Source organism: Gadus macrocephalus, chromosome 18, assembly GCF_031168955.1.
Source record: "Gadus macrocephalus chromosome 18, ASM3116895v1".
In the NCBI taxonomy this organism is placed as follows: domain Eukaryota; kingdom Metazoa; phylum Chordata; class Actinopteri; order Gadiformes; family Gadidae; genus Gadus; species Gadus macrocephalus.
The window spans coordinates 8,366,663-8,378,929 of record NC_082399.1 but is presented as its reverse complement, the minus strand read 5'-3'; the positions used below and the strand labels follow the sequence as shown (position 1 = coordinate 8,378,929).

Below are 12,267 nucleotides of genomic sequence, written 5' to 3'. Positions count from 1 at the left end.
AAACATGACATCACACCAGACTACAGGGAGGTTTGGCCTCGACATTCAATCCTTCTACCACCCCCCTACAGGTCGGGTGAGTTTTTCCTCCCACTTCCTCTCCCAAACTGTAACAGCTGGTCCTCCACCCCCACCATCACCACCCTTTGGCCTTCTCTGATATGAAATGCCGTATCCGGTCCGGTCAGACAGTTTACGAGGGCATTAAGAGCTGCAGGTCTCCATGCTTTCACTTGGCCTTGGCTGAATAATCCCTCCCCCCCATAGTAGTCCCCTTTTATGGGCCAAGGATGAGGCCAGGGCACACACACACAGGGCTCCGTTTGGATGGGCTTTGGTGATGGAAACGTAACCAAATACCAAAACTAGGGTTAAAGAGCGGAGGGGTGGGGTGAGAGCCTGGGTTGAGTGACAGGTGCAGAGGTGGGTTGCTAAATAGGGCCAAACGTCACCAATCTCACCCCGTACATGTATACTCAAAATCGATACAATTACATTTGGTCTTTGGACTCGGTTTAACTATGGAAAAGGAAATATCTGAAATGATCCTGTGAGTCGTGGGTCCAAACTTGCGCTTGCTTTTTCAGACAAGCAACTAAGAGAAACCACCAAAATGGAAGATAAGCTAGCAAATAGAATAATTTCTGATGCTGCAAATTAGCATTAAAAAAATGTGTCACTTTACTTTATGTACGACCATTTAGTCAGAGCAAAAGCTTTCATCCAAGGAGACTAAATGCATTTTAGATTTGCCAAGCAGGTAGGGTTAAGCATGGCACTTCAGATTCCTACAGGTAGATAGGAGACATTAAGGGTTGAAACTCAGGGCAAAGCCCTAATCACAATTCTTTCACTTGATAACTGGCTTGAATGATAAATCAATAAAAAGGTATCAATCGATCAACCCATTGCTGTCCATTAACGGCTAGATTAAGGGACTAATAGTTTCAGCCCTGCATTGAACATGCAGACACCGAGAAAACATGTTCAATCAGGGCATATCAACGCTGTGTGTCGATAATCTAAATCGAGAACACCATCAACTGGTCTACCTTAGGTATCAAAAACACAGCCATTGATGAATAATTAAAGGAACTCTAAATAGACTTAACAGAGGACATTAAGGGCAGGTGTGAGCAGCTAAAGATAACTACTAATTACTATTACACACAATGGCAGTTGAGTCATAAAACATTCAGTGCAAGAGAACAAAATTTGAGCCTTTTCTTTTGTTCAACAGGTTTAATTATTTCATTACCCTGGAGCAGGTGAACTGTGTTAGATCGAGGTGTTGCAGAAGTCGATGAGGCAGATTACATTATTCCTATACGATTCAATTGATTTCTTAAAAAATAAAATAACTACAGTGGTAGAGCGTGATTCTTTTCTCTGTTAGAATGTCAAACATACAAAGCTTTAATCAACAGAATGTCCTACTATTTTTACATCACATACATGTTTCCTGGGGTCGATTTGCATTTACATAATGCAATGTGTTCCATTTGGAGAATCTTTTGGCTTAAATGCTTCAGTATTGTACATCAAACATCACCTCAAGACCGGTCATATACAGCATAGTGAGGGTGTGGTGGGAAACCATAATAATAAATAGACAACTGTATAAACACACACACGCATACATACATCGAAATTATTACAACCTGATGCAACTCAGGGGTTTCCACCATTCTGGATGTTATCCGTTGATGAACCGTTTTTGCATACACAATCCCTGACCTACCATGACGCACCCGTAGGTCGTACAGAGCAACACATGCCTGTGGGAGCGAGTGTTCGTCGTTCCTTCAGTGCGATATCCGTCTCGACCGCTCAACATGTGGCCCAGTCTGGGACGGCCGGTGGCTTAGCTGGGCACGGGATTGGCTGAGAGCAGGTCGGCGCCGCTCTGCTCCTTGGCGGGCTTCTTGCAGGTGAGCGCCAGCAGCAGCAGCATGGGCAGGTGCCACAGGCTGCAGAAGAAGAGCTTGCGCGCGCTGCCGCGGTCGGCGCGGTGGTAGAAGCGCAGCGCCAGGTAGCTGATGTACAGGTTGATGGGCAGCGACACCAGCGGGAAGGTCCAGGTGGTGAGGCCGGCCGCGGGCCCCAGGCACGAGAGGCCCACCAGGGCCACGCTGTGCCGCAGGGCCACCCGCCGGCACATGTCCGGGTGGGTGACGGACATCATGCGGTAGCCGCCGCGCGAGTAGTCCTCGCGCAGGTTCCAGCTCAGTGCGTTGAAGTGGGGGAACTGCCAGCTGTACAGGAAGGCCCCCATCAGCAGGGCGGCTGGGATGGGAGAGGCAGGATGGGAGAGGGAGAAGGAACGAGAGGGGAGAGGGCCATAGAGAAAGAGCGGGACAGAGAGCGAGTCAGTCCAATGTTAATTTGAGACATTGCAGTACATTATATATTTTTTTAAAGAGTGTTGTTTTCCACTGCCCACATGCATCTGTCATAAGTGTCGAGGCGCTCAACACATATGACTCAAAACGTCTAGGACACTTCCCGTCAACCCAAGGAAACACTTTGCATAAGTAACCAACAACAAAGAAACCCGTTTCACATTCTTTTATCAAACTAAGTTAGATGGAAAAGGGAGGGAGGCATTAAACATGCATCAAAGCATGCATAGCGAGCACATTTGGAGGTGCGGTGCAGTCGACCTTTGCACACTGCATTCTGTCAAGAGGCAATCTACCCTGTGGTTATGTACGTGGGAAGGGATATTTGTGCTCATCGCTGTGAGCAAACAACAACCTGACACTCTGCAGAGGCAGCACGACGCGCGGCCAGGGAGGAGTTTTGTTCTTTCATCTTCATACACGTCTGGCATTTTAGTAAACGTGCGTGAAATATGTCCAATAGGTGTTTTAGTGGTTGCCTGGAGTCCATAGTGTGATCAATACATGCATGTAAACACTGCTCTTAAGTAGGGAAGGAGAAAGAAGGATTCATGTGAGAATCAGGATTCTTTGCTTCCACAATATCGTCAGGTTGACAAAAAAGGAAAATGCTCGTCACAAAGACGTAAATATTATTTTTGTGGAAGCAAAATAATGACATGGTCCTAAAGGGGGCGCTATAGAGTATTTGCCAATAATCATTTAGCATCAACTATCAACATTAGAATATATGGCGGACCTGCAGCGTAATACACGCTGGAAAAAAATAAATCACACAAAATTGCAACATTTACAGAATCTTAAAACATATAGGATCAGAACTCCAAAATGGATGTGATATCGTTTTGCGAGGTTCCTGCTGAATACTGTCACTAACTCCAAAGGAGACGAGGGAGAGGGTGACGGCCAGCCAGGGGAGACCGTTGGGTTTAACCCGGGAGAAGGGATAGGTCTCTTGAGAGCAGGGGGCGGTCTGAGTGGCCTTGTACAAATCCTTTCTCTGTATTCATCCAGCCTCAATCTTTTGATAACCCCTCAAGTTCATTATGGGCGGCTGGAGGTGCTGGTGGGGGCTTGGACTCCTATCAAAGTGAGTCACAGCCCAGGGGGTTTGAGAGGCCGCGGTGAATAGCGTGAATGGCATAAGTTGCTATGGGTTTCAACAGCACCCCCTCTTGAAACGAGTGGCCGCACAACAGCTATCAAAGAACCGCTTTCTGCTCCGGGCATAAAGGTATCATGGAGTCATGATTAACTTTGTGCTGAGAGCCCACCTCGAAATGTGGATGAGGAGGAGTGTAAACCTGTGAGATGTGAATGTGTGTGTGTGTGTGTCTGTGTGTGTGTTTTGGGGCTTTTCCAGTGCCAGAAGAGCAGAGACGTGCTGGAAGAGGTCTTTAAAGCGTTGCCATAACAGAACACTCAACATGTCTACCAAACAAGCAGGTTGTGAGCATCCTCTGCAGTACCCCCCCCCGTCCCCCGTCCCCCGTCTCCAGACCGGACGGTTTGGAGAGGGGCAGCTGGGCCGTGTGTAAATACCACTTATACCACAGGGTGGCCGGATGGGTGGCCGGATGGGCTAGGGGGCTGGGTGATGCCAGGTCACAGTGGTCCAGATGAAACCCCCCCTGATGCGCACCGACCCGCTATTTGCAGGACGTCCATTTTGAAGTTAATGAACAGACTGACGACACACAGTTCAACAAAAGCAGACACAAGACAGAGCCTCCAGGATTTTGCGATGTTGCGATTTGCAACTTCAACCAATCACCGCGAATCGGGGGCGGTGTCGCAACTTTAACCAATCAGTGGCGTCGTCTTGAACTGACGGCTATACTACTATTCCTCTCAATGTGCTGGGTTCTTCACAGCCTGGCCTATCGAACAGCGTAACGTGTGAGACGCGAGATGCTGTGAATGACGAACCAAAGGGCTTGACGAGCCTGTGAGCCTGTGATAACCCTCCGAGGCAAATGCAAAACCCGATGCTTCTTGTGCGTACGTCAAGCCTCTCACGCGTATTTCATGCCCCTCATGCGCATGTTATTCCCCCCACGCATACACTATGCCCCTCACGCGTATGCCATGATGACACACTCACAGACATCATTCCAAATGCACACTCAATTCAACGCACACACGCTCTGTCAATTTGGCATTATTATGCCAACGTTGTGGGCACATATTTTGGACTTTTCCGTGTGTTTCTGTCCGTGTGTTTCTGTCCGTGTGCTTCTTTGTCCGTATGTGTTAGTATGCGTGTGTCTGTGTCTGTCCGTGTGTTTGTTCGGTTAGTATGCATGTGTCTCTGAGCGCGTGCGTGCGTGTGTGTGTGTGGGGTACCTGGGTCAAGGCTCCCGGTGGCTGCAGTCCAGCCCATGACGGGGGGGATGGCGCCCACCACCGCCCCCACCCAGGTGTTGACGATGCTGAGCCTCTTCAGGGGGGTGTAGCAGCAGGTGTACAGGAAGATGTTCAGGGCCCCCAGGAACCCCGTGAGGGGGTTGACGGCCAGCGTGAGCAGGGCCACGCCCGGCACGCCACAGGCCACGGCGAAGGAGACGGCGTGCAGAGGGCTGAAGGGGTGAGATTATTTATTTAGCATTTTATATATGATATTTTTTATCCCAAGTTGTCTCTTATTTTACTTTGAGAGAAAGGATTGGGTTTAAAAAAGATAGATAAAAAGGAATAACAAAAACAACCCTTAATCCCTAGTGTATTTGTTTTAATTGGCTCTACTTCTGCTATACCCTCATTTGATATCACACAATCTTCGTTTTGAAAAGCCATGCAGATAAAGTTCATTCATACGTGAAACAAATCAAATGCACACCTATTAAAACAAAAGCTCCCCTGCAACAGTAGGAACATCAGCTGGAAAGTCACAAGGCCTTCTGATGAATAAAGATAAGAGGATAATGGTCCACCACACACACAGACTGATACACATAGATGCAAAGCACACACCCACACACACCAAATCAACAACAGAGTCTTCGAGCAGAGGGGCTCAGAAGAAGCTTATCTGATAATAGTTTGTCAGGGATGAAAGTAGTGTGGTGAGACAAAGTGCACGTGCCCGTGCTTACAAGATCAAAACAGGGCACGGCGGAAACCACAGCGGCTCGCGTTTGGAGCCGGGGGAAGACTGCCCACTCATCTTCCTCCTCCTCCTCCTCCCCGTCTTATATTAAAAGCAGGGATGCCCAGAGTCTGGTTCAAATCCACCAGTAAACGCTCACCAGTAAATTAAAGAAGAAGGAAGAGATTAAAATCTTGACCAAAGGCAGGCCCTATATTCTTCTGAAAGCAAACAGGGGGCTCTTATTTTGGCGTGCTGCCGAAGCGGGGAGATTGGGGCATTAATGTGATTAGTGGTGTTATGACTGTTTAATGTGGGCTGAGGTGGGGCCGTGCAGGCTGGCTGTGGGGCTGGCTATAATCTGGCCCTGGGCTCGCTCAGGGGGGGGCTGCGAACTCGGGGAAGGGAGGGGAGTGCGTCACAGGGAACTAAAGAGTAGCTCCTGTCCTTGGCTTTTAGAGGGTGACACGGCCACGCTCTTAATGCCAGGTGGGTAATGGAAACACAAAATGGGAGCGTGATGTGGCCATCCAGGAATGTGGACCCGGGATGAGACCCGAGAGCGATGAAGGCAGCGAACTCCTCTGATGTTTAACTTGTCGGTCCTTTTGCACTTTATTTGGAGTTATTTGATGAAGCCATCGAAAGATAAAGCCTAACATGCGTTGGAGAGAAGGTACGGTGATTGGGGGGTTTGTGAACCTTTTTATTAAGGCCGTTAATGTGCACGGAGCTTGTCGAGGCTGAGAAACCGTCCCTTTTCTTAGGGCATAAGGGGAGCCGTGTGGACTGGTGTGTGTGTGTGTGTGTGTGTGTGTGTGTGTGTGTGTGTGTGTGTGTGTGTGTGTGTGTGTGTGTGTGTGTGTGTGTGTGTGTGTGTGTGTGTGTGTGTGTGTGTGTGTGTGTGTGTGGCAAAGTGAATCGCGTATATTCCAAAGACAGCGTATATTCCGCAGCGCCACATGTCGTGCCCTCAAACTACCGCCTCGCTTCCTACCACAACACAGGCGCAGAAGATGCTACTCTGTGAGGGAAGCCGATTTGCCAGCCGCGCCTATAGCGAAAGGACACTACACAGATGGTGATGGGGACGTGGAAAGAATCTGGCTATCGTTTACACATCAACCATGTTGTACTGGAGCAACTGAGGCACAGTGCGTGGTTTGTTTTTTCGGAATTGGCACTGGTTTATTTTCCCTGTATTTCGAGACTGGTCTTGTTAATTTCATGGCCAATAAGTTTCATTATTTACCATTTAGTCAGTTCATATCAGAAGGTTTCATTCAGAGCAAATTTCAGTGAATACAGATAGGTCTAGGATTACAATACTTGCTCAAGGATGCCTACAGGTTAGGCAGCGGACAAGTATGGAATCGAACCCGTACCTTGCGGGTGGGTATCAAACAACCAACTACACTCTCCTACCCCCCTGCCACACTCTAATTATAAATCAAGCAGCATAATCAGGTGTCACCGGGCACCATGTCGATGGAATAAGGGCAACAACCAACAGCCTTCCTCAGACGCTGATCCGCTCACAAGAGGCAGAGAGTCCCTCAAGGACAGCAGAAGAACAGGGGGCCCCATCGTCTAGTTGGCGGTAAACACAATGGAGGGGAAGATACAGAGAATGTGTAGAATGTGCACTTCTGACGGCTTGTTTGACAAGAGAGTGCAGCAGCCCAGCTGCTCCCTGTCTGGACACAAGCTGTGTGTATGAGTGTGTGTGTGTTTATGGAAGGAGAGGTCCGATAGTGAGAGCGTGAAAGAGGGCAAGAGATAAACGTGCGCGCCAAAGAGCCAGTCGAGCGCACACCCACACCCACACAAACACCTCTCTGTGTCAACGTCGCCAGGTCAACGCACATCACTGACTGGGAGAGGCTGCGGAGGGTTCAAAGGTCGTCCAGTGTTTACAGCAGGAGAGAACACTCACGGCGGCTGACTCACAAGCACCCCTTTCAAACAGCACGCCCGTGGGGAATCCCTGAAGCTAGGTGGAGTTACCCCCCCTCCCCAGACACATAGAAACCTGGCCACAACATCACGTTGATTGGTGTCAGGTTTTAAGCGCATCCTCAGACAGCGGGCGGATAAGATTCTGGCGGCTCTTAGTGGAACGGGCCCAGAAAAAAACTGATGTTTTTAATTGTACAAATAACTTTTTTAATTTACTTTTCCTTTTTTTTTTTCATACATTAATTGCAGCATCTCAGGCTCGGCAACTTGAGGCCGAAGTCGTGATTTCAATTAACTTGCGATTAATTGTGCAGCCCTGTCTGGACCCGAGTGGAAGCTGGCTCCATGGCGGTCACACTCATTAATCCTCAATAGTGAGCTATGAGAGGGGGGGAAAGGGTTCATTCTTGTACAATTAGAAATGTTTGGACAGGCTGGGTTGCGAGAGGGTGTGCCGCCCTCCGTCAACACACCGGTTACCTTTGTCGCACCTGAATGAAATGAAACTAGAGCTGAGGAGTGTTTGTGAGCCAAACACAGCCAAAGGGATGTGGTCAATTACAATGCTCTGGGAGGTGTGTGTGTGTGTTGCGCTGTGCATGTGCATGCGCATGCGCATGCGGTTGGGCGCACATGTGTGTGCGCGTGTATATGTGCGTGTGTGCGAGCATGGCAGGGTTCCACAAGGGGGGCAGGTACCTAATGAGAGTGTCTGGTAACAGAGTCATTTTCGGAAGGGAAGCGAGGGGTTTACCACTCACCAATACAGGGGTTATCTGCCTTCTCTAACAGTGCGGCAAGATGGGACAGAACACTGCCTCGCAGTGAGATTGTGTTACACACCTGGTGTGTGTGTGTGTGTGTGTGTGTGTGTGTGTGTGTGTGTGTGTGTGTGTGTGTGTGTGTGTGTGTGTGTGTGTGTGTGTGTGTGTGTGTGTGTGTGTGTGTGTGTGTGTGTGTGATGATTGGCATTGGCATGCTATTTTGGTCCTTGGCCAGTTAAGGACCTGTTATGTCAATGGTTGCAGGGAGGAGTGTAAATAGAGCCGATAGGAGTGCTCCAGTACTGCTGTTGTTTTGAAAGTGTGTACTGATAATGTACTAATAATAATCAGGGAGGGCAGAAAAAAAAAACGGAGCCGCTTAAATATCCGGTTCTGTTATAGATTAGGACTGATGTATGGAAATGAATGGCAGCGATAAGATGGGTACGATAACCATTTCGATACTTCAATAAGGGGGAATTAAAGTGCATTAGGCCACACCCCGATTGGTAGGGTAGAGAAATGGCTCAAGTTGGATAACCGTGTTGCTGCAATGCTTTTCCAACTCTCCATTCTACACCCTATCCCATCTCTGTTTTGTAATGTTGGATTTGAATATAGTCTCATTTTGCACAGGCATCCATCCAGTGTCCAGAAGATGCAACAAACAATCAAAGCATGCAATACAAATTGGAGAAACAGAAAAACTGAATCTTTTGAGGTGAAAATGCAGTGAAGAAAAGAGGAATAGGCCTTGACGTGCAAGGGGAAAGTGCAGAGCGAGCACTTTCACTGGGTCACGCCATTCTAAAAGTTCATTCTTTAATATTATCAATTTGTATTGTAGAAACCAAAACAAATGTAACAGTGAAAAAAGTGAAACAGTACCTGATCTGTCCCCGGACGAGAGGGCGGTTCTTGGTGCGGTTCATGTTGGAGTCGAAGGGCACCTCAAAGTACTGCGGAGACAAAGGGGAACAGCTGGGTCAATGCGAGGGTCACATCCAGAAGGATAGAATGACAGACAAGACACCGGGAGACAAGAGTCAGACAATGTTGGCCCAGTATGCACAGCGCTTTCTAAGCCACATGGCTCCACAAGCACGAAGTCGTCCTCAGACCAGATGTGGGTTAGACACAGTGATACTGACAACACATGACACATTGGATGCGTTGTTCCATTATTATCTGTTAATAAGGCCTCATGGGGCCGGACATGAGAGGGGATGCATCTTTTTTTACACACAAGCACATTAAAAAAGACAGGCTTGGAAGGCTTGCAGAGCTTAAATATGGAAAACAACGCTGAGGCTGCAGTACCACATTTTAATTCAAATTGATTTTAAATAAAGGAATGTCATGGAAACGAACCAGCCCCAATAAGGATTCGTCCATGTGGAACTGTAATACTGCACTAACCCTAACTCCTATACGCAGACGGAGTACCTCAAGGAAAACACTCTCTCCACAGAGAACCACAGCACTCTGGAGGGCTGAAGGCAGTAAGTGCATGATGGAGGGTGAAGCACAAGGTGAAAGGGTATTAGGGAAACAGTGTGTTCCGGCCTCCAAAACGATGTGAAAAACGACTTTTTTGTCCTGTTCCTTTTTTTTTTTATGGTCAGGGCTGGAGGAGTACGCTTCAAAGTGGCCCCGTGAGATTGCCGATGTGTGACTAAAATGCAAACACATGGTCCGCTTAAACGCAGGAACTATACAATCTGTTGAGTGTGCAAATAGCCTTTGTGTGTGTCTGTGTGTGGTTGTGTGGACACACAGGGCTAATGAAGAAAACAGAAAGGGTCTCTCCCACACACACACACACACACACACACACTTGCCAGAGGACATCAGGAACCATAACCCAAGGAATATCTCTAGGCATCGGTATTTAAGGGGGAACCATGAATACGTCCCACGTTTAACGTCTAATAAAGAGTCAAACTACTTTGCTCCTCCTCGGCACCCAGCCTCCTCTTCCCCCTTCCATTTACAGCCCACTTGACAGATCAGAAAACAGCCCAAGGCTAAATAGCCACCGCGCAGACGGCGATATCTCAGCGTTAACGGCATGTGGCCGTTAACGCTGCACAAGAGCTGCAGGGGAGTCTGCGCCTAAAATGATGAAGATGGCGGCGATTTTTTTTTAGTGTGGGAGTAAAAAGCCTGACTGTGGAAAGGATCACCGTAAACCCGCTCTCTACTGCTTCACCGATACTCTGGAAAGTACCTTCACAGTCTTGTACCGGAGAACAGTTCACCTGTGATCAATGCCGAGAGGCCCTGCAGAGTGAGGCCTCGCTCGGCTCATTTCAAAGGCAGCATTTGCATGATAACAGCTCTGGAGGACCGGGTTTACCTCTTTGATAGCCCTGCCTGCGGCACTTCAAGAGGTGCAGGGGGGCGGAGGAAATATGATGTCTCTCATTTGGTTTAAGTTGCCTTCTGGGACTGAAGTGGAACTCGAATCACCCCCTCAAAAACCACCCAGTGTGAGTGCTTAAAGCTGGCGGTAGAAAAAGGGTTTTTCTCTCCCCCTGTCTCTGTCGAGGCTCCGATGGAATTCCGCCTGCGTTTTTTTTGCATGGCCGTTGCTCTGTGGACACCGAGCCAGAGCCTTGGTTTCAGAGCCAACTAGCGGGACTCTCTAGAACTCCCGTCTCCGGGCCGGGGGCTGGGAGAGCTAGTGCACAGCTGTGACGGGCTGTGGGCCCCCGGAGGCCCCCTGGCCAGAGGTGTTAATTCCATTTCCTGGGTCAGGAAACGCGTCAAGGAGGTCAGGGGCCACGTGAGAGAAGTACAGTCTGTACCGACGGGGGCCCACCCTGAGGAGAGGCGGGGGCCCCGCAGCGCAGCAGGGCCCCGGTTCCGTGGGCGACTGAGGTCTCTGCCGGCCGTAGCCTGGGCGCGGCGGCCCAAAGGAGACGCATCAAAATGAAGGAATCCCCTCTCCCAATGGCGTCTTACTGACCTAATAGAGTGGCGAAGTCACGCCCCTTCCGGTAGGGCTCATGGGACCTATGAGATCGAAAAATATGAATGGGTGTCAATGGAGAGAAAATAATTATTTTCTGGTCCCGGTCTTTATATGCCCTGGATTACACATATGTTGTTTGTGGATTTAAAGGATAATTTTTCATGCAAAGAGTTCGACCGTTTATTGTGCAATTGTTCAGATAAAGGCTGTAGAGAAAACACAACGAGAAAGACTACACGGCTCGTATGTGACGTCACGCTCCCTGCGACTGGCGTGGAGAAGACCGACAATCTTCCCATCGGCATAACTGAAACTCTGCACGTGCCCCGATTTATAATGGTTTTCACCTCTTTCGATGCTTTTATCCTCCCCTTGGAAAAAGCGGTGAAGTGGGGCAGAGAGATCGTCATCTCTGTGCCGAGTTCCAAAGGCGGGTGTGGCGACGTATATCATATGCGTCGAGAGCAGCGAAGAGCTGTAGTTCACAAAGCGGCCTCACATAAAACCTAAAATTATCAAACTTCTTCACGAACATTTTTAGTTTTCTTTGTATGAACAATTATCATTTAAATCCACAAACAACATATGTGTAATCCAGGGCATATAAAATATTTATTTTCTCTCCATTGACACCCATTCATATTTTTCGATCTCATAGGTCCCATGAGCCCTACCGGAAGGGGCGTGACTTCCCCACTCTATAGAGGCTACGCTGTACAGAAAGACAGAGCTCTGAGACATTTCTGGCCAGGCTTGTAAGGTGCGGGTGGGGACGTAGGGAGGGAGGGGTGGCGTGGGGGACGGCAGTTTAGGGGCCACAGCAGAGCGGAGGGGAAAAGAGGACAAGATGGAACAGTTTTATCTGAACAAAACACTCGAGACTGTTGTGGAGGCCGCTTTAATAAGCGGCGGTGATGATTTCGGTTCGTATCTCGTTGTGATGCCTCGCCTCCCTCTCTCCCCCTCTCTCTCTCTCTCGCCCCTTCTGAGTCAGAGGGGGCTCACCTGGATCACATCAGCGGAGCGCACCGTGTCATTATTTCCGCCCAGAGCCAGCGCGTGGTGCAGCGTCAAGTC

At 48.9% G+C, this 12,267-nt stretch overlaps 1 protein-coding gene across 1 annotated transcript in view; it reads right to left on the bottom strand.

Annotated features, from left to right (window-relative positions):
* Positions 1-1,205: 1,205 nt before the first annotated feature.
* Positions 1,206-12,267, bottom strand: part of LOC132446086 (protoheme IX farnesyltransferase, mitochondrial) — a 32,829-nt gene continuing 21,767 nt past the window's right edge. Inside the window, exons 5-7 of the mRNA XM_060036191.1 lie at positions 9,102-9,172; positions 4,749-4,981; positions 1,206-2,286 (exon numbers count right to left, since the gene is read on the bottom strand). Coding sequence (XP_059892174.1) covers positions 1,865-2,286; positions 4,749-4,981; positions 9,102-9,172 — 726 coding nt within the window. The 3' untranslated portion in view covers positions 1,206-1,864. The remainder of the gene's footprint in view (positions 2,287-4,748; positions 4,982-9,101; positions 9,173-12,267) is intronic.